Raw genomic sequence first — 21,883 nt, 5'->3', positions numbered from 1 at the left:
TCAGACAATGAAAATACATTTTTTGCAAAAAAGTTATAATTATTTGAAACCTGAAATTATGAAGTCCATTATCAAGTCTGAAAACAACAAAACATCTCGTATTATGTAAGCTGACTTATCTAACTATGTTATACGTGTTACTGAATATATTATTTTAATTCAGTTTTCCATCTCTATAGTGCCACCTTTAAAAAAATATATTTGCTTTTTCCTGCAGCATGTTTGTAACTGTAGGTTACCTAGGTATTTAGACTGTTGATATTCAGAAGTGACATAATAAACTTACATTAATGCAATTTGTAATCACAAATCTCCCTTGTATATAAGCCACTGCGTTATTTTCTGAGCAAAAGGTGGGTCAGTGCCTTGTTGCCAAAAGTCTGAATTTCAACTGGGCTCAGCGTAATTGACGCAAATGTAGAAGGGCTGGTACCACACTAGTTGGTTGTCTTTGTTCTAGACAGTGGGCTAATTTAGCTCATGGAATCGACTCATTTTAGGCGAGTTCCTTTGCTGTAATTGCAGGGTGTGGTTTATGAAGATTTTGATGAATAGATAAATGGATGAGTTTATGCAGCACCAGCCAAACCTCACAAGTCTTGGTTGCATCTCATTCATTTGGCCCTTTCCTCACTCTCTCGGACTGTGCTGCTGGGGGTTCACCCTCCTGCGTGCCGCTGGGCTCATGGGGCCTGCACGGGGGGCTCCTCACTGGCCCAAAGGGTGCAGGAGAGGCTGGAGCAGGGGAGCACATTAGGCTGCTGAAAGGCTATGTAATCTTCTAGGATCTCATGCTGAAAGAGACCTTCCTGTAAACTGCAGTCCCCAGCCGCAGTCTGGTGCTGTAGTCATTTATTTCCATATAACAAGTTGTGTCCCTGCCATGGGACCTAGAGGTCAGGTGTGTGTAGCAGTGCATCCCTCCCTGCTACCTCTGTTCCCATCCTGCACGAGCTTTCCTGCATTTGGCCAGTGGGAACTTGAGAGGCTTGTTTTGGTGTATGCAAACCTGTTTTATCCCTTCTTCTGGGCAGAAACTGTTTTCCTAAGAATTAAAGGCTTTCCTAGGTGTTACTGGAATTGTACTGTATTTAGAAACGTCGAGATGAATTGGGCTTATTTGAAGTGGAACTTTAGTCTAGGGCAGATTACTGGATGCTCACAGCAAACTTTAAAGAATGAAGAGCACAAACTTTGCTAATTTTTTCCCAACTATCACTTTGAATCAAAATGTTAAAACTCACATAAAAGAGTGGGCGGGGGGGAGTGGTGCAAGTGTGACTGTATATTCAGAAGTATTTCATGTCCCTAAATTTGTAAATATCCTTCTATATCTCTCCATGTAGCTGTAGAAAGGTGGAAAATTATGCCATAACATGATATTTCTGTTCCTCAAGTCATGGTGAGTCAATATGAACAAAGGAAGACAAGCACGATGTGTTTAAAGAAATGACTGGTGCTGGCTTTGTGTCTCCTCAGTCAAACAGCTTCATCTGGTTCTTTGAGCTTCTTACTATATAAAATGAGATACTGCCTTTGTTAGGTAAGTCAGTAGGATGATTATTGTTTATACAATGCTTTAAAGCTAGGCCAGAGTATACATATCAAGACGAGCTTTTCACTCACATGAGACAGTCCAGTGCAACACAGTTAAAACTGACCTTAGGGTGCAAGGATATTACTAGCGTGTAATTGCCCACCAAAAGTGGAATTTAACCCTGCTTGGGCTTGCTGGATGCTGCTACAATATTAGACATGATTTATTTTATATTACTACAAAGCAACAAAGTTCTTTATGTATCTTCTCTGGCACATCTGTCAAATCAATGTCAGATGCTCTGAAAAGTGCCAATACACATATATTCGAAGAATCAGGTTTCCCCTGATAGGTTTCTTCTATACTGCTTCATTTTTCTCCAAAATTAGAAGTTGAAAAATTACAGTGGAAAATTTCAGGAATATTTTTCAAAGCCATTTTTTAGTAACCAACTTTAGCTGTCTCCCAAACATGGCTGCATACACAAAGCTGATGTAATGTCAACACTTGGCTGTGGAAGGAATGGGGTGTTTATCGCAGGCAACTTGGGTTTGTTGGGACACACTGGCATCTATGTAGAGGTGCCACCCAGTGGTTAGATGGTAATAGTTTTTCTGATGAATTAAAAAAAAAGGCAAAAAGAAAAAAAAGCACGCTTAAAGGAGTACATCTTACATTAATATTTATCTCAGTTTTAGGGTGTTTTTTAAAGTTCATGATCAGCACATGGGGTTCAGGAAGATACGAAATGAAATCTACTATGGTTAATGCCTTAGTTGAGATTATCAGGAGGCAGAAGAGTGGAAGAGTGAAGAGCATCTGGTACAAGCCAGCTGTAGATCATGCTCTATGCTGCTATTCATGAAGATTTTATCTATCTATATAGTGGCATGGTTTCTGGTGCAGCTAAACCCATTATACACTGAGTTTCCAGATTACCTAGGAGATAACCTTATAATTTAACTCCAGCTATTCTCAGTCAGAATTGTCTGTATTGGATTTTTTCCCCAGTAGTAGAGGTGCTAAAGGAGTTAACTTTAAACATAATGAATAACTGCCATAATTGCTATGACAGAGGGGCTTTTTGATTTTATAGAATGGAAAAGGGTCACTTGAAATAAGAAACCAGAAGCTGCTTGGATGCACTGTATTGAAGATCTGGCTGCAGAGCAACACTGTGTCTGTGTTAGGACTCAGAAAAATGTGTTTTGAAGGCCTAATGACTATAGTATTTCCAGTATATTGCATGCTGTTTGAAATGCAAGAAAGCCAGAAGCTTGAAGCCATTTCATCTCATGAGCAGTTGCTCAGAGCTTCAACAAACTGCCAAATGAAAACAAATACATTTAATAACCTGAAATTAATATATGGTACTGGGAAGGCAGTAGAAAGAAAAAACAAATACATGTAGGAATGGAAATGGACAACAAGTATGACAAGTTTGTGGTATTCGAGTGGCTCAGGCAAAGCTCTGTGCAGTTTTTGTGTGTGCAAATATATCGTGGAACAAAGCGACAAGGTAGCACACCTGCTCTTTGTGATTTTTTGTGTGGCTGGAGCAGCACATTGTGTCCAGCTTTGGACATATCTTTGCTGGAGAGGTGTTGTGAGAAGGAAACAGAGAGGAGAACGTGGGAATTCATTTACAGAAGGGAAGATAATGCTAAATCATGGCTGAGTGAGAGATGCAGCTGAAGCCTGCAAGTATTTAAATGGTGTAAATTTGCCGAACAAAGAAAGGAATTATTTAGGCTGACTTAGTAAGGCAGATTGGAGTAACTATAACAAAGGGTACTTTTAGGTGAAGTATTAACCCTGTTATTAAGATGTATGACAAAACACTTCGAAGTAAGCCAGTAGGAATACTTCCGTGCTGACAAGATGTGACCTAAGGTAGTTTAAACATACTTTCTATCTCTAGGATCTGTAAAGGTGGAGGCAGAAAGGTAAAACTTGATTCACCTGTGAATCTGAAGCCTGGCCATTAGATGGCAGGGTGCTGGCACAAGAGGGTGCTTGCCTTCCCATCACTTCTTAATACCATGCTTAGGGAAGAGCTGAGAGCCATTCATCAGTCCCAAGGCCTGGGAGAAGTTTGAGATGCTCAGTTTCCCTGTGAAAATGACACACACGCATCCTGTCGCTCCTACAACAGAAGGTCATATAGCAGCTGTCCCCCAAGCACATGTCCCTTCAAGGACATGCATGTCTGCTCTGGATTTTAACTCCTTGAAACTCTTTGTGAGTAGGTAGGTATGTGCAAGAGGAGCTCCAGCATAACAACCAATTGCTATAGGAGCTGAAGTCAGCTCTTCTATAACCAGAGATACAGTAATGGGACTGCTGAGGCAGTGGGAAGAGGTGATGTAAATGTGGTACATAGCTTGCTGCAGACTGTTCAGGAAGTCCACATACTGGTTTTGTGGAAGAGATGACAAGAAAGAATAACAAGCACTAGCTTTGTGTAGAAAACTTCAGCCCAGAGCAGGCTGTTTGAAATGCTCAAAATATATTAGGACTGTAATGACAGCAACTCAAATAATGCACGATTAAAAGACCCTTGTTTAAAATAGTCTACAGTGCTAAAGGATCTGCCTCAGGGAGTGATCCTTATATATGTATCCACACCTCTTACATCTCTGAAGTGAACTGTTTGTGTTTGTGCTGCCTAACATTTGACCCGGGTCCGATGCCCCCATGGCTCTAAGATCATAATTATATTTTTGTGGCTTCAGTTCAAAGTGTCTAAAGTAATGTGAAGGCTGCTTTGCTGCCTGCAAGACCGGTGTTTTTATGCCAAAGGTATGCTGCATGCTGTGGGGTGTGGGGCATGCAGAGGGTATCTGAGGGCAGGAGGCTAGTTGGGATGGTGCAGGGCAGGAGAAGCCACAGCTGGTCTAGTTCCATCCTTGCTGTGACATCCTTAAGGCAGTCCATCCACAGAGCTGCACCTTGACTTTTCCTTGGAGGGAAGTAGTTGGTCTCCTCCAGAGGAGAGTCCAAGCACACAGTGATGCATGTGTGGTACGGAGGACAAGGGGATCAGGACCGGGGAGTGAACCAGGGAGGTAAATTATTTGACAGTGTAGGTGTACTAATCATTGTCACGAGCACTGAGGTGGTGACTGAACCGGGGAGAAGACTCTTACTGCTCTTCATCTTGTTCTCCGTTCTTTAGTAAATCTTTAGTCAGGTATTTTGCTGATCATATTGATATTTGCTGTTCCCAGGGAAAAATTCAAGTGCTGATAATGGTGTGGGAGGGGGAAGACTGGGCAGAGGATCTGAATAAACAAACAAAATGTCTTTCCATTTTAATCAAGCTGCTCTTGTTCATACATGCTCTCTCTCTCTTCTAAAAAATTATCTCATCCTATGTTGATTGAAAAATGGGAATTATAGACAAGAACTCTCTACTGGGTATGGGCTGAAGACTGTTGTGAAAAATAGCAGGCTGGAAATGGATCTCAGGGCTTAATATGATTGATTATGAGGGAAGTCATGGCTGTAAAATTATAAGGATGGCAGTTTAGTAAGCATTATTAGTTTAAAATCTATGGCAATCTCCTCTTTTCTTCTTTTTCTTTGTGAGTTGTTTTCTTATTGGTCCTGTCTTACTGTTTTCATGTATTTATGTCTGCAGGTTCATTCCCTTCAAAATGATTTGTAATTGTCATATTTTAAGTCAGTATATTATGATGGGGCTGAACTGTGTGGTCTGCAACATAAAAAGAGCACTCCCCATTTCAATTCCTATCTGATGATTTCCTTTCCCAGTCAGTGGTTCTACTGTAAATCAATATCTCTGTACAGGCGAAGAGAAGATGTGTATACCTACAGAACTTCACCTTCCTCCTCTTAGTGCCTCATGCTCTCTCCAAAAGCTTAGTAATTTCCAAGGCCTCCTACCTGCTCTGCCTTTGCTTCACTGTAAAATTAGTTATTGTTTTAACTAAAAGCTGTATGAAAATGTGTGCAGGTTTTGGCTGGGATAGAGTTAATTTTCTTCATGGTAGCTGGTATGGGGGTATGGTTTGGATTTGTGCTGGAAACAGTGTTGTTAACACAAGGATACTTTAGCTGCTGCTGAGAGGTGCTTGCACAGTCAAGGCCTTTTCTGCCTCTCACGCCACCCTGCCGGAGAGGATGCTGGAGGTGCACAGGGAGCTGGGAGGGGACGCAGCTGCGACAGCTGACCCCAATTGACCACAGGGATTTTCCATATCCTATGGCATCATGCTTAGCATATAAAGCTGGCGAAGAAGGAGAAAGGGGGGATGTTCGGAGTGATGATGTTTGTCTTCCCAGGTCACCGTTACAGGTGATGGAGACCTGCTTTACTGGGGATGGCTGAACACTTGCCTGCCCGTGGAAAGTTTTGCTTTGCTTGCATACACAGCTTTTACTTTACCTGTTAAACTGTGTCTATCTCAACCCATGAGTTTTCTCACTTTTCCAATTCTCTCCCCCATCCCACCAGGGGGAAAGTGAACAAGCAGCTACATGGGGCTGAGTTGTCAGCTGGGGTTAAACAATCACAACATGCCAGACACGCATTGCTGTAGTCCAGGTAAACATACTCTGACCATTTTTGACATAATCAGTTGAACTATTTAGTAGTCAAACATGTAGTCTATGATAAATACTCACCCCTCAATATTTCCTGATTTAAAAATTCTTACCTCCACAGACAAAGCTCCTCTCCAATTACTTCTGACAATTGATGGGCCTTGCAAAATATCTGAGAGGGTTTCATAATGTGCTTAGCATGTTGCAAGCACCCGTCTCCCCCCGGCCCTCAGGGCTCTGAGCGAAGTGGGTATGGTTACACAAACAACTCTGGGTGAGAAAAGCAAGGGTGTGGGTTGGCAGTGCCTCAGCTTCTCTATGACAACTGTCCCCCCACCTGCCCTTGCCCCACGGTGAGTTCCTTCACCATGAGTTGGGGTGAGCTGCTCCACATTTGGGCTGGAAGGAGAATTTGGCTGGGCAGCTAGGGCAGAGGATGTACAGCCCTGTGCCTTCACACCTTGTCCTGCCCTCAGGAGCTTGTGTGCGTGCCCATGCTTTCAGGCAGGAAGCATACTGCAGCATTTCCCTGGAAAACTGCCTGATACCATAAAGTAAAACTTCTAGGAGGCTCTGGTGAGCTCAGCTCATCAGCAGATTGTTGGGAGGATAGACGTTAAACTGTGAAGAAATTCAAAGACTGCCTTTTCTCACCTGTTTGGAAATTTGGAGTTGGCTCTTTTTCAGCGCAACGTCTTCAGGTTGAAACGTTTTATGCTGCTTCTGTGAGCTCCAGTTTTTCCAACTGTGAAGTTGTGTCCTTTAAAAAAAAGTGTCTGAAAGAATCAATGCTGCTTCATTATATGTGAAAGCAGCAGCTTCCTGGCTACTGCACCATGCCCTGAAGTCTGACGGTGTCTCCCGGAGTGGGCACCACAGTGTGAGGATGCCCCAGAGAAGGACATTGCTGGAAAGGAGCCAGCAGCTGCCTCCCAGGTGGATGTTGCTAGCTTGCCTGGGGACCAGCACAGCCCCCTTCTGCAGCAGGACACAGGGTATCCTGGGGAAACATCATGACTTCCTATCTAGGAAGTGTTTACTTCTGGAGCTTCCTCTTTTTGACGTTTGGGATTGGTGGCATTTTATTTTCTGACATATGTTTCATTATATAGCACTTGGGGTGCAGATGCCTGGCACCAGCCCAGCAGCACCATTGTGAGTGGTGGCCTCTTGCAGAGTGTTAGTGTCACCTTAACACTTGACACCTCTTCCATCCACTTCCCATGGTGTGCCATTATTTTCTTCCTCCTTACCCTGACTTCTCATCCAGACTTCAACCAAGTACCTTCCCAGTCTCCTGCCCATACCATGTCACTTGTTCCATTGCTTTCAGTCACAGAGTTGATAGTCCTCAGCCTACTGTTACTCCCTCCTACAGAGGCCTCTGGTATCAACCTCAGACAGGGCAGGGTGCCACAGGATCTTTCAGCACTAGCTGAGCAGCTTTTTAATGTGATTTTTGAATTTTCTTGTATGCAACGTGTGGAACCACCCCAAAAGCAACCTCTATCGGTGGAGGCAGAACATGAAAATCAAGATGGACAGCTCAAAGTCAGCTTTGTCTTGGGGAAGGTAGCCAGCTATTAAAAGTTTCTTCCTTAGAAATAGGTAAATAAACAAAATAATTGCACATGTTTATTGGGATATGTGTTAAAATGTCAAAACATTTTCACCACAATTATGCAATAAACTGAGCAACTTTATAAATATGCCTGAGGCTTTTCTGCTCACTTATTTACTCTTTGAAAACTCTATATGAAAGGCAGTTATAAAACTGAATTTGCAACTAAAGCTGTACAAACAGAGCTGGATTTGGGACAATGGGATGAGTCTGGAAAAGAAGCCTGTGGGAAAGGGGAGTTTTGATTCAACCAAAATGGAAAATATGCATATTTTAAGGACAAAACAAAACTAGAACATTTTCAGACTTTTTTTTTTTTCTGCTGAAAGCAAAATACTTGATGAGGGTATTTTCTACCTAAAGATCTGTCAGTGTTTCAGACTGGGTGGGTTCCTCAAATGGCTACCAGTATGGTGGTTGCCTGTGAGACTCCACTTACCCTGTGAGGAGAGGATGGAGACTTGGCCTCGTTCAGTTTGGGAGAGGAGGCAGCTTTAGAGGGTGATGGAGACAGATCCAGACTTTTCACAGTGGTGCATGGTGGAAGGACAAGAGACAACAGTCAAAAGTTGATAAAGAAAGGATTCAGACTGGATGTAAGAGAAAACATTTTCATGGTTGTCGAGAGAGGCTGTGGTGTCTCTGTCCTTGCACGTTTTCAAGAGTTGTTTGGGTAAAGCCCCAGGCAACCTGCTGTGATCCCATAGCTGACCCCAATTCAGGCAGGACAGTGGACCAGAGGCCTCCTGGGGTCCCTCCCAAACTGATTTGTTCTATGATCCTCTGAAAAATACAGTCCAATTTTGAAATAAAAATATCAAAATACATACATTTTTTAAAAAGCTGAATTCTAACTCATTGTTGAATCATCTAAAGGACTAAATATATAAACTGTCATATTTATCAACCTTTTAATTAAACAGAGAACTCTGTATTCTTGCTACTTTGATTTTTCAGACAGTGAAATGAAAGAGATTATATAAATTGGTCAGTTTTTACTATTTTCTTTCTCTCTTAGGGGGAGACTAAGTAAACTTTTTCACATTCTTTGGATTCAGAATTTCAAAATTGACACTGCAGAATAAACATAAGCAAAATTAGGTCCCTTAAGCTTTAGAACTGACTTGCTAAAAATTAATGTATTGTTTTAAAGATTGTGTGCACTTTCATTGTGACAGCATTTTCCCACTAAGTGACCTGTTTTGAAAATTCAACTGATTCTTTACTGAGAAAGCTTCCAGAAGGAAGGTGAATAGAACATGATGTAATGTAGAACTGTAAACCCCAAATGTTGTAATCTGCTGTCTCTGAAGAGGTGGAAGGACAGAAGATAAGACGACTAATTTTTTTGCCTTATGGCTCTGATGTGGTTATCCTGCTGAGTATTGTATTTGGTTTTTGGTTGTTTTATTATCGGGAAAAAGCTGACAGCTTAGTCTCAGATAGCTAAAGAAAGTGGGATGAATTAATGTCTAATAAGAGGAACAAGTAGTTTGGCTAAAATGAAGCAGTAAACTTCAGAAGTACCAGAGGCCTGGAACCACTACAATGGGAGAAAACATCTTAGTGTTTTGTCAGAAGTACAGCAGATAAGAGTTCAGACTTTATTTTGCTAGGGTGCATTAATTGAACAGTGTTTACTCTCCTTTCAGGTACTATGATGTATCGAGCAGACGCTACACTGTTCAAGAAAACCAAATACCATCAGTAATCTGTCCACATTCTTATGTTCTTCCAGCAATATCAATGTCTACTGCCTCATTACCAGCAGCACTTAGAAAGGTAAGAAAAAACTAAATACATATATGTCTATATTAAAAAATATGTATACAAACACACATCATAAAGATGACTATTCTGGAAACAGAATTTAACACTAGATATAATGGTAATCTTCCTTTAAAAGAGCTGTGTTTGAAATACTGGAAAATTTTCAAATTAATATCGTATACGGAAATAAGGAAGGTACATAATGACTATAGCTGTCATGAAGAGACAACAAAGAAAATGGCTCAAGGGGATCTTCCACATGCTCCCACAAACCATATGGCTTTTTCCTTTTGTTCATAAAAAATATATAAGCCAAAATAAAAAAGGAACAACACCTACACTTCTACAGTTTCTCCCTTAACCCATACTGTTTTCTGTTAAGTTTTTTTTTCCCAGAGAAGGAGAAATGGCTACATGTTTGTTTTGAGTGTTCATTTAGCTCATGTAGTGTTACTCATTTGCTTGGCAGCAGTATTACTGCATGGAAGCAAGCTAGGGAAAATGCTAATTACTTCTGTTCTAATGTGAGAACTTAATTTCAGATTGCAGACAAAGTTGTGCAATCCCATTCTTGTCTTTATTGTCATCTTTCCATGGAAAGAGAAATACTGTTTTTCCACATTAACAAAAGTACTCAGCAGGCCAGTAATTGAAAAAGTTGCTTTCTTCTTAGTTGAGGAACTAATATTCCTCTAATATATTTGACGAAGGCTTAAAATATTCTGTCTTTAAAACAAATAAATTTATTTTCTGGTCTTCTCAAGCCAGCAAATCCCATGTACTAATTTCTATATGAAGCGTTTGTAAAAGACTCATTGGTCTTTAGTTGAATACGCAAATAGTACAAACCCCGAACATCCTTTGTGGTCTCACTCAGCATCTTAGTTCTATCGATACTGTTGAAACATCCAACAAAAAGGTATCAGTTCTTCACAAAACAGCAAAATGGCACACTACTGTGATGGGATGACATTTTCATTGTAGTAGAGCTAGCTGGGGAATTAGCTTTCCAACAGAAAAAAAATGGTGTTCACCATATTGTGGTCTTGGATGGACTTGTAAGGACTTCTAGAAAAGCAAGTAGATATTTGATATTTTTCAGTGAAAATTTAAGAATGGCAGAATTCAGCTGTTACTTAGTGAGCTCTGAGTTGGCATTTTGTTCTTCTTCTGGAATAATTTGTTCATACTTACAGCTAAATTAAACTGTTGGGGTGTCTGTTCTCTAACTTGGAACCAATCCATTTGTACTAAGAACATTTACAACCTTTTAAATGAAGCCTCTAAAAGTGTATGAGACCAGGCCACATAATTTTATACTTTGATGTATAACACAAAGGTCTGATTGTTGGATAAATCATAAAAATCAAGGAATTTGTGTGTGGTGTGTGTGTGTGAATTCAGCAGTTTCTTCTGTATTAGGATAATCTGCTGCTGCGTGTAATAACATAGTCACCTGCTGATGACAGATGGTTTATGGGGATTGGGATTTAATGAAGCCCTGCCTTCCCTCAGCATTTCTTGTGGGAGAGCGGTAGAAAATGGTGCATTACAAAACATAAGCTGTTTGCATCAGGCTCCTCTCTGCTGCAGTTCTCTCTAGGGAAATCTGCTCATAAGCCTTTCAAAGGTAAATGAACTAAGTAAAAGTCTTGCAGACTAATGTACACAGCCTAATTTGTTTTATCCTCTGTTTTTGCCTAATTCATATTATTCCCTTTACCTTGGGTGATTAAGAGCTGACTCCAGCAATGACTAAGACAGGCTTTCGTACATTCTTGTATTAATTAAACAGTCTTCCTAAGAAACCTTGCTTATCAGTCTCTGGAGCTTGTAACATTTGGTTTTGTTTTCTGGGAAATAGAAAGGTAATTTTATGTTGCTTCTTTCCCTTTTCTTTTTGTAGTAGTGATTATTAAATGATGGAGTTCACTGTCACCTAGATTGCCTTCCTCTCTCAGCCAGTTCATGCCTGCTAGTCAGCAGAAGATCTAAAATAGCCACTCCCTTAATGGTTTTCTTCACCTTCTGAAGAAAAAGCTGTCTCCAGCATATTCTAAGAACTTGTTGGACTGTCTCCTTTTTGTATTTATTTTCCAACAGAAAAAAATACAGGAAGTAATTAAAGCCATCAGGTTCTGTCCTTTTGGATGCTTCCTTTACTTGATCAAAACCCAGACTTCTCTCCACCCAATTAACTAGTGTATAATGAGCTTCTATCATAATATACCCTGGTTTTCCCTTTTCATCTTCTTCCAGGATTGTTTCACAGATCTTCATTTTACCTATTCCTGTACTTCGCAGCAACTGTTCTTGACATACAGTGCAACTTTATTTCTCTTTCTTTTTGTTTGACTTCTGTAAATACTGGTGATAAAACAGCAGGAAATTAAATAATGATTAAATCAGTTGCTTGATAGTGTTGCTCAGGGAATAAATGTGTTGTCCAAATTATAAGGCAAAATACTTCCTCTCACCACGTAATTTTTTAGGAAAATAGTGACATCCTTCTATAACAATATTGTTTTCTTGTCAGATGTCTCTGATGTTGATTCAGATGTACTTCTAGTTTTGTACAAATATTTCCACTTTTTCCCTTTGCAAGGTTGTCTGGAATTTATAATTTTGTTTATGGTGAGCTTCCGATTTAAACAACCAAAAATGTCAGCTATATAACAATGAAAGAGAGATGTTCTTATCAAATATATAAATAGTATATGTTTATTAAATCACTGGAGGTAACTGAGTCTTTGAAAAATCAAAAATCATACAAATTTGAATATACATTTCATTTTCAGGTTCAATTCACTCGATGATCCTTGTGGGCCCCTTCAAACTCAGAATATTCTGTGATTCTATGAGATTCTTGACTTTTCTAGTCCTGTACTATTTAATGTGCAAAACATTTGTTTTACGAAAACGAAGGTTAGCAGTTTCTCTTTTGGAATTTTGGCAAATAGATGTTTGATAACACACTATTAAATATTAAAAAGCCCTCTGAAATAATTTCTGGATGAATAATTTCTAGATCTGCAAAATACACTATTTCTAGATTTCTAAAACTCATTTCTTTTCCCTTTCCCAAATAATGCATTGCATCCCTGGTTGCATTTGCACAATCCAGTTTTGCTCAGTGGAGCTAAATAGGAGTATTTGGTGTCCTTGGATTTGTTTGCAAATGAGAAGAAAATAGCTTGATTAGATTCCTGTTTATATTTAGAATGTCTTTGTGGATTCACACTGAAGATAATTTGAGCTGTCATATAGCCTGTACAGCATGAAGTAGATATCTTTTAGACTGTTTGATTAATAAAACAATGTGGCCAGTGTTCTCACTATGAATGAAGAAACAACTTCCTGAATGTTTGATTTATTCCATTCACTTTGGATAAGTAATAATTCAATTCAAGGACCAAATCACAGGTAAATATATATTTTGCAGTCATACAGCTTCAATAGTGACAAAATACTAATACCAAGGGAGAAGGAGTCCTACCTGTGATATGGCAAACTCAAATGACCTTAAATTATGTAGTTAAAGACAAATAGGTGTTAGAGGCATTTATTCCCTTAGAGAATAATTTCAGATTTAGATTGACTTCTGCTGATAGTAAAATGAGTGAATGAAAAGAAAGTTCTTAATGCTTCATTATTTGTACATTTCCTTTGCATTAGGAATAACGATCACAAAAATCTAGACTTTAAAATTCCATGCAAGATAATTAGGCCTAAACATTTTTTTTACACATCTGTGTACTGTAATGCTGTCTCTCCTCTTATATTCAGGTGTTGATTAGTCACATTTTCAGATTTATTAGCAGGTACCTGTCTAAAGGTTTCTCAGGATTCTCCATCTAGATAAGAGTTCTCACACCTACTTGCTCCCTGAACACAGTCACTGCCTTTCACACAAAGATTCAGTTCTGTGACATGAATATTTATCGAAGGAAACTGGGTGGAGTACTTCTAACACCCAGGTGTGGCTGTGGAAGCCCATTTTGATTCTGTGTCAAATTACTGGATTAAATGAGTTTATTCTATCACTGCCTTTGCCATATTCCTGACACAGCAGATATGCAGATGCCTAATTCCTTCTGCTCTTCTAACTCATGTTTGAAGATGATAGTTCATCAAGGTGTAGGATATTTTCATTTTAGGATTCCTCTTCTGCTTCTTCAATTTCATTGCTACCTTGCTCAGAGAAATGTTAGCAAGACATCCAGCCCAGGTCCTCATACACTTTTCCTTACAGTGGTTTATTTTCTCAAGAAATAGCAAAACCTAAAGTCTATTTGGGATCCATGGGGTTACTAAATTACTTCCCAGACTGATGTTTAAATGGTAGAAACAAAGCATTTTATATTGTCATTTGATGATCTTCAATACCAAGTAAGTGAGAAAGCAGGTGAACCAATTTCCAAAGTAACAGACAACAAAGTTACCAGTTCATGGATAGGTGAGAGGAGCCTGCCCTGAGGAAAGCAAGTCATTGCCTTAAGGTTCACTACAGTTTTTAGTAGATAAGGCCTTTCAGTGGTTAACCAATCTCCTCCCAAAACTTGAGACCGAAAGAAGAGAAGGCATCCTTCTCCATCTTGGAATCAGAAAGCTAAAAAAAACCTTTTAGCCAAGGTCCTATGAAGTAAGTCATACAGGGGCTGAGAATATTTCCTGGTGTTGGTGTTCGCAAAGGAGAAAAACCCCCACAATCTCAGAGCACAAACCTGACTTGTGCAAAGAGAAGGGGGAAAGGGAAGGGAAATCATATGACTGAAGCATTTTTTTTCTTTTGAGGTCAAGGGCAGGTATAGCAAGGCAGTCACCTGAGAGGGGCCTGGGTGAGGCAGGGGGCTGGGCTTCTTCCTCGTTTGGTTTTGTTTTCTTTTACAGTCTAGATATGTCCTCCCTATACTGCTCGAAATTGTTGCAGCAGGACAAAGTTTTACTGTATTACCTGAAAAAAAACTGGGGAAAAAGCCAGCTCAGTGCTATGCTGGATATCTGGATTCTTGCCATAGTTTTTCTCTGCTTAACTACACTTATGTTCAACTTTGGTATAAAATGAGGCACTGTGATCTGTTGTGATTTTTTTTTTCTCTTTTTCAGTATAACTATTGTGTTCTTTACCTGGTAAAATTACTATTATTCCCTGTGTGGTAAATATAGCAAGGGTCACTCAGGTTGGGTTGTAGACCTCACTGAGAGCATGTGTTCAGTGCAGATAGTTCATTTGCTACTGTATGATGGTTCCAGCCACCACTCTTCTCCAAGTGTACCTTGTTTCCCTGAAATAATGGTCAAACTTTCCACCTCCCTCCCAGGCTTAACAGGTTGAATAATATTCCTTTTTTATTTCTTTTTTTTTTTTTAATCATACTAGGAGTTCCCCCTTGTTAGTAGATGCATAGATTCAAAATCCCTTGGATAATCCCCACAAAAAGCTGGCCTTCACTTACTCCCTTCTCAGTTAGTCATGTTTATGCTCACTCTGCTAGGGCCAGTTTTTAGTCATGTTGCTCCCCATAGTCATTCCTACAGATAAGAGAGAGTAGCCTCCCAGGTTTTAAATTTAAAGTGTAACTGTTAAATTTTTTATATAGCCAGGTCTGCCTATGAGAGCCACCTATATGTTATGTGCTTCTAGTGCACTAACTTATGGGAAATCTGGATAAATACATTTCTTTGATTTAAATCAATCAAAAAATACAGCAATAAAGATTTTTATAAGCTAAAATATACATAGCAATTTTATTTACATTTATATATATACACGTGTACAGATACATATGTTTGGATGTATATTTAAATGTATATGTGAACTGAAGGATTTTTGGGGAATCTTATTCATAAGCCATGGCTTTGGGATTGCTCTTTTGATGTAGTTGTGCGAATTGAAGAGAATGGTATATAAACAGAATGGAAAAAAATCAGATATGGTGAAGCATGGATCACATAAGAGCTTTTGATAACAGAACAGCTACATTATTCATTGTCTGTATGTCTTGTAACAGGATGTTATAGTGATGCCCAGCACAGTAATTTCTTATTGTGGTTTAAAATGTGTAGGAAAACATGAGAACGTTGTTATAATTTATCCAAGTTGTTGTGTTTTTTTTCCTTCTATCCTTTCTATACAATTTGTTCCTATTGTTGGGCTGCAACCATGACGTGATTTGAGCAAGAAGGTGATGTTAATAGGAGAAGAACATTGAAGTCTTTCCTTCAAAATTCATGGAGGGGAAGTAATCAAATTTTCAAACCAAACCAGTTGAGTAGGGTGGAGAAATGTGGGAAGGGAAAAAGAATACTTCATTTTGCCCTGGCCATGCCAGCATTTCTTATGGGCTTGACGAAGGACTTATAAAATTAGCAAATATTTAATTTGTTCTGTTCTTTAAACTTTTAGAGTTTTTAAAGACGTTTAGCTCTGAGTCTTGCTGTGTTTTGCAATAATTTGAGATGATTAATACAGAAGTATTTTTTCAGAATCATTTAGCTGATAAATATGCAGTTCATAATTAAAAACATGACAACACCACAACCATTAAGAAACAAACAGAATCTAAATAGTACTAAATAGTAATCATTGTGGAAGCCAGAAAATACAGAACTGGGACAGAATTTAATGCTGACAATTTAAGTCACAGTAATGTCTCCCACAAACACTTGTGTTCCAAGAAGCCCCTGTATCTTAAATTACTTGTCCACAGTATTTGGTAAGTAGTGTCATAAACCAGTAAACTGAAATGACATGGTAACGATTCAACCTCACAAAGTACAGGGGGAATAATATGAAGATAGCTTCTATCAAAGCGTTTTCCATTGAGAGAATATTTAAGAGCATGGTCTAGAGACATAAGGACAGTGTTAGCTACCGTAAGTAACATTTACCATTTCACAGAAAAAGGTGCTCAGAATCATGGAAACAAAGCAAAATTGACCCCAGATGGTCTTTGTGTAATACCACCTGCTAGCAAGATCCCACATGTAGGTGAGCTCTTCCTAAAGAACAGTGCTAAATAAGAGTGGAAGACTGAACTACATTTTTGTTAATTCTTTCAGTTTTAATAACATACGGTACTGTCTTTTAACATAAATATTTCTCAACATTAACACTAAAAACTGTAGAAGTACTGAGCCCTCATACAAGTAATTTACTTTTAATAGTGCACGGGTACTGTTGTACCTGTAGGAATGCTGAATCAGGACACTTGGACAGCTAGCTGTAGTTGTAAGTCACCATTAGGGAAGCTTCTCGGGCTGATAGATATCATGTCTGCTTTAAAGAAAAAAGGAAAGATAAATGTAAAATGAATTTGTGTTCATCAAGCCCATTTGCTTTTGGGCAGCAATAATTGTACGTCCATTGCTTTATCCATGTCTGTTTTTTGTTACGGCCTCAATAGGAGAAGGAGAGGGGACAAGAGGGATACCAGAGAGGAGAGACCAAAAAGATTGCACCAGAGCAAGGCAAAACCCCAAAGCAAGAACAATTAATTATTTATAGATTAAATTCACAGCAGATAGGAAAAGAAAGCTCACCCAAATAATGAATTAGAAGTGTTTAGAAGACTAAATAAGCAGTTTCTGTAATTTACAGTTACATGATAAAATGTTTGTTCTTTTCTAGGATTCTGCTGTAAGTCAGGTTTATTTTATGTCTTTCAAAGAACTACAATTCTGCTAATCGCATCCCCAGAAGAGTAAGCAATTCATAGTGGAATTGTCTTTCTAACATGACTGATCTGTCTGAGACACATGACAGAATTAAGAATTCCTTAGTTAAGTGTATCCATAATGATATAAACCTTTGGTTAAGTGTTTATTCTTCCCAGGTCTCCCAGGACATAGCAAGCATTTATGAGACTGCAGCAGTTGGTCTATATGCAAAACCATGATTCTTTAATAGAAGAAAATAACAGGTGCCCTCAATTCAGCCATATTTGCTAATATTGAAGACAGAAGAACCAAGCAACTAGTTATACATGCAGTGTTGTACTTACTGTGTAGGCAGAGACCAAAATTCTGAGAAATCCCAATGTCAAAAAACTCAGGCATCAAGTCCACTATAAAACTATCTGATTATTATGATTTGGCTTTGTAACACAGCTCACCAAAGACCTGCTTGTCCTTTTGTCTTCCAAAAAGTCTGGAAATTTGTGGCTAATTGCAGCACAAGAGACATTCTCAGCTATCCGTGACAAAACCTCTCTGAGTATTGCTCAACAAAATTACTCCTCTGCTTAATAAAATACCTGGCTGCTGACTAGACTGATGGCATCATGGCAGTTCCCTTGTCGGTCCACTTTTTTTCCATATTCCCAGCTCATTATTCCTCTTATCCCCATTTGAACCACAAATTCATTTCAGTATTAACTTATAAAGGTTTTCATTTTGCTGTTTCCAATATGGCTTAGGACACCAACTCTCTTATTTCCTAAATATAGCATCTACTTTATGTCCAATTCATTTGGCTGGTTCTGAGAGACCTTGAAAACATCCTTTCCTCTTGTATTTCTGCTGCTTTTCAGTGAGTTCAATAGAAGAGCATTTATGCTGTGGTTGATTGTAGGTGTACAGGACCACAGCTGACAACGAACATGGGCCTTAGAGAAGTGCAAAAGACAGGAGGGATGATGGCATGGAGTTACTTGTCATAGAAGGAACATAGGTCCTGGAATATTGGTGCAAGAGGAATCTGTCTTGTAGTCTAACACTTTGGCACTCAAGATGGCAGTGGATGTACTGAGTTTAGAAGGTTCCCTCCACCCATTTAGAACATATTTGAAGGCAGAATAGGAATACCAGTAAATTCTTACTCTGATAGACATCTTTCAAGTACTCACAAAGTTTATTGAGATTGTTGGGGTTTTATATATACAGTTAAAAAAAAAAACCCAAACCAAAAAACTGTAACTTGTATCAGATGGCCTATGTGTATTTACTGTTGGCTGGTAACCTTAACACAGTTGTCACTTGGACAAGTCTCCTTCTAAGCAGTTCAGTACATTTGCCTTGATGCAAGTGAAGTATAAAAAGGTTATGTTCAACTTTACATTGGACTTGAATCCTGAATAGTCTTCATGTTGAGCTATGTCTGGAATCAAATTTCATCTTAATTATTGCATGCTCCATATAATGCTCTGAACAAATTTAGTGGAAGAAATGGATGAAAATTTGTTTCTGTTTGAGAGGGTTAGGCTTTAAGTCATGTGAGCAGTGTTCCTGGACTGTGATAGTGCTGAGGTCTTCAGGACTGGATTGCTGAATAAACTACAGTCTCCCTAGCAGTGCCAAAATAAAAGGTCTGTCAAACTGGCACACTACTGCGCTTTGCATGAGTGAGATAATGTGGATAGCCACATACTCAGTGTGGTATTGCCCAGGGAAGGCAATGAACCATTCACGCATTGCAAATTATTAAGGAGATCTGTCATCAGTGATCAAGTGTGGACAGTACCTAATGGCTCTGGTAATGATGACATGGGAGTGTGCACCAGGCAGTTTAATGGTATCAGTGACCATCCTTTATCTGCCCCACCTTTATGTATCATCATGCCAAACACCGAGCTACATAGCATTTCAACATTTCACAGGTGTTGCTTACGCTAGTATGTAACTCTTCTGTAGGATGACACCAGGCGCTTCACTGCCTTCTTCCCAAAGGGCATAATCCTCCCTTCTCTTTTCCTTGGTGGATACAGTCCTGTGAAGTTGCTCTTTGAATCACCAGGGGTTGTGTTTCTGTCCTCCACGCTGGGCTAGTGTGGAGTGATCTTTGTGGAGAGCTGACACTGTTTTGCATCATGCTTTTCTTGTACCACTTCCACACTTGTGCAATGCGTTGGAATGGTTTTCAGGACCTTGGCAGCTAGCTCTGCTCTCTCCTTGGGTGTGACCCTATTACCATTTTGCCATGCTATGTGACCAGGTGGCTCAGCATATGCACAGTACATCTGAGCACCCTCAGATCTGAGAAGGTTGCAACACAAAGCTTTTACTAATAGTTCATTCCTCCTGACCAGATTTTTGCCACTCTATAAGCTATATAATGCATATGAAAATTAGGAATGTGTATATGTATACATATATGTGTAATTTATTGCTCTGTAGTTCCAGTTGCATATAATAATGGGTTTGCAAAAGGGTACTCAGGAAAAACTTCACCTTTCTGGTTTTATTGTCTCAAGAACTGAATTACAGTGAATCAGCTGGAATGCTCCTTCACTTATCCGCTTAAAACAAGCAGTCAATCAACCATGGCTCAAGATCTGCAAAAGCAAAGCATGATCCACTTAAAAAAAATTGCCCAAACTACTGTTTGAGTAAGATTTAGAGATTGTAAAAGAAATCTACCATTCCTACAAACTAGCATTGTTCATATAATTTTCAAAATCACAGTGGGTAATTTTTCACCAGGTAAGTTTTGAGTTTATTTTGGTGCAAGCAATATCTAAAGATTTAAATGGAATGCAATGTTTTGCACTACAAACATTGCTTTTTTTAATGGAACTCTGACATCATAATTTCCTCTGAATCATACATTATGACATGCAAATAAAAATATATCCTCTTTTCCTCTCCTGTCTTTACAATTCCCCTCCCTTTTTTTTTTTTTTAATTGTCTAGGAGGAAAATAGGGATTTAAAAGTGTAGCTTTTAAAAAGTCTGAAAAATCTGACAAACTACACCATAAATGTTTAGCAACCAGAATTTAAATAAAAAGAACATCAAGATCTGTTTAGTTTTTTTGTATTTCATCTGGGGAAACTTGTGATTTTAAAAGGCTTATCAGTAGTAATTCTGGATATTCCCCTTCCTTCTTCTTCAGGGGAGTTTTGATTGTTTTGCTTCTGGAAACACTGAGGGTATGTTTTTTGTTTGGCCTGTAAGACTTAGTTTTTATCAGATAAATTTCTGACTCTTGGACCTGAAAAAGAAACTCACTTTTTAAACATGAAAATGGATAGACGGTTTGTAAGGGTTTTTTCCCAAGTGGGTGCCCGGCAAAACAGAAGCTCACCCTGCTTGTTGGAGGCTGCTCTCCAGAGTCCTGTGCACAGCTGGGAAACTGAAGAGACTTGTCAGGTTCATCATATGGCCGGCTGGGAAAGCCTGAGTTGCAGAAGAGACAAAAAGATGGAGTCATTTGCAGACAAAAAGGGTAGGTAGCTAAAACAAAATCATACAGAGTAGGAGAGATTTGTCTTCCCACCCTTTCCCACCAGGTGCCAAGGAGGCATGGGAGGAACGCGGTAGGTTAGGAACAAAAGAGAGAAGGTTCATGCCTACTTTCTACTTACAGAAAACACTTGTTGTCTACCAGGTTTTCATGGCTGATGACCAGCTCCCTCCTACATGCCAAAGCACCAACAAATAATGGAGTAAGTTTATGCAAAGGGGAGCCCAAAAGTTTCTAATGGAGTGTTTTTACCATAATTTATTTAGAAAGTACCTAAAATAGTTTGAGCCCAACACTAGAACTGTTGTAGCTAAAACTGTGTTTGGTTAATCATGATGTTTTTAAGGGTTAGCTTTAGACGTACCTTTGTCATGATTTTTTTCTAAGCCACAGGCATCAAAGCCAATCATAAAGCATGTTAGATTGGCCTTTGCACAAACTAATATCTTCAGAAATTCAAGTGCGGAATCAATAGTTCTGTGTATTTCTTGGCATTTCCTGGAAATCTGATATTTCCGAACTGTACAGTTTCATCCAGTTTGATCCAATTCCCTCTTGCATTATTGCTAATCAATGAAATATATTTTTAGAGGTAAGACCTGAAGACTTAGAACTTAGGAATTAGAATTTTGATCCAAGTATCCACAAATAATAGTAGTGAGATTTAAATACTGTTGTAGTTATATCTCTTTAGCAGCTAACATTTAGTAGTTTGAGTGCTCAGTGGTGTAATGTGATGTGTCTGTAATAACAGATATGTAATAGCAGAAAAATATATATCTTTTTCTTCAGAACAATAATGTATCTGGTTTTTGGACAAACATATTAATTATTTTAATGTTTTATATAATTATTAGTTTTGTTTGGAGCCTAAAATAAACACACCTGAGAATGTAAATGCATTTCATTAAAACATTTCCTCTGAGAAGTTTCTCTTGGTTAATGGAGAATATTGCGATATGGATGTAATTGTGGGATTATTAGTAAAGAGTTTGAGGGACTATGCCACTTGATTTAGGTTTTGCCTGCAGCACTGCAGGGAACCAGTGGGTCTGGAGTCATTCTCACCTTCTTTATCCTGGTTTTATAAACTTTATTCTAACCAATATTTAGGCAATTCTCTGTAATAATTGTTATAAGAAATAATTTTAGTGAATTCTGGAAGCTTTAGGTGAACACTGTTATTTAGAATAAAGGCTAAATT

General features: G+C 38.8%; 2 protein-coding genes across 4 annotated transcripts in view; one reads left to right on the top strand and one right to left on the bottom strand.

Annotated features, from left to right (window-relative positions):
* LOC135410682 (autotransporter BimA-like) overlaps positions 1-17,395 on the top strand; it is a 37,960-nt gene extending 20,565 nt beyond the window's left edge. The window contains exons 2-3 of the mRNA XM_064647391.1: positions 9,380-9,509; positions 17,333-17,395. Of these exons, the coding sequence (XP_064503461.1) occupies positions 9,380-9,509; positions 17,333-17,395 (193 nt within the window). The remainder of the gene's footprint in view (positions 1-9,379; positions 9,510-17,332) is intronic.
* The window catches only part of RTN4IP1 (reticulon 4 interacting protein 1), an 82,289-nt gene continuing 76,942 nt past the window's right edge, over positions 16,537-21,883 (bottom strand). The window contains exons 10-11 of one of the 3 annotated variants that reach the window (XM_064649848.1): positions 20,445-20,612; positions 16,537-19,768 (exon numbers count right to left, since the gene is read on the bottom strand). In XM_064649848.1, coding sequence (XP_064505918.1) covers positions 20,517-20,612 — 96 coding nt within the window. In that variant the 3' untranslated portion in view covers positions 16,537-19,768; positions 20,445-20,516. The remainder of the gene's footprint in view (positions 19,769-20,444; positions 20,613-21,883) is intronic. The other 2 variants (XM_064649850.1, XM_064649849.1) reach the window with 2 other exon arrangements.

This window comes from Pseudopipra pipra, chromosome 3 (assembly GCF_036250125.1).
Source record: "Pseudopipra pipra isolate bDixPip1 chromosome 3, bDixPip1.hap1, whole genome shotgun sequence".
In the NCBI taxonomy this organism is placed as follows: domain Eukaryota; kingdom Metazoa; phylum Chordata; class Aves; order Passeriformes; family Pipridae; genus Pseudopipra; species Pseudopipra pipra.
The sequence above is the reverse complement of the archived record's forward strand: the minus strand, read 5'-3'. Positions and strand labels throughout refer to the sequence as shown.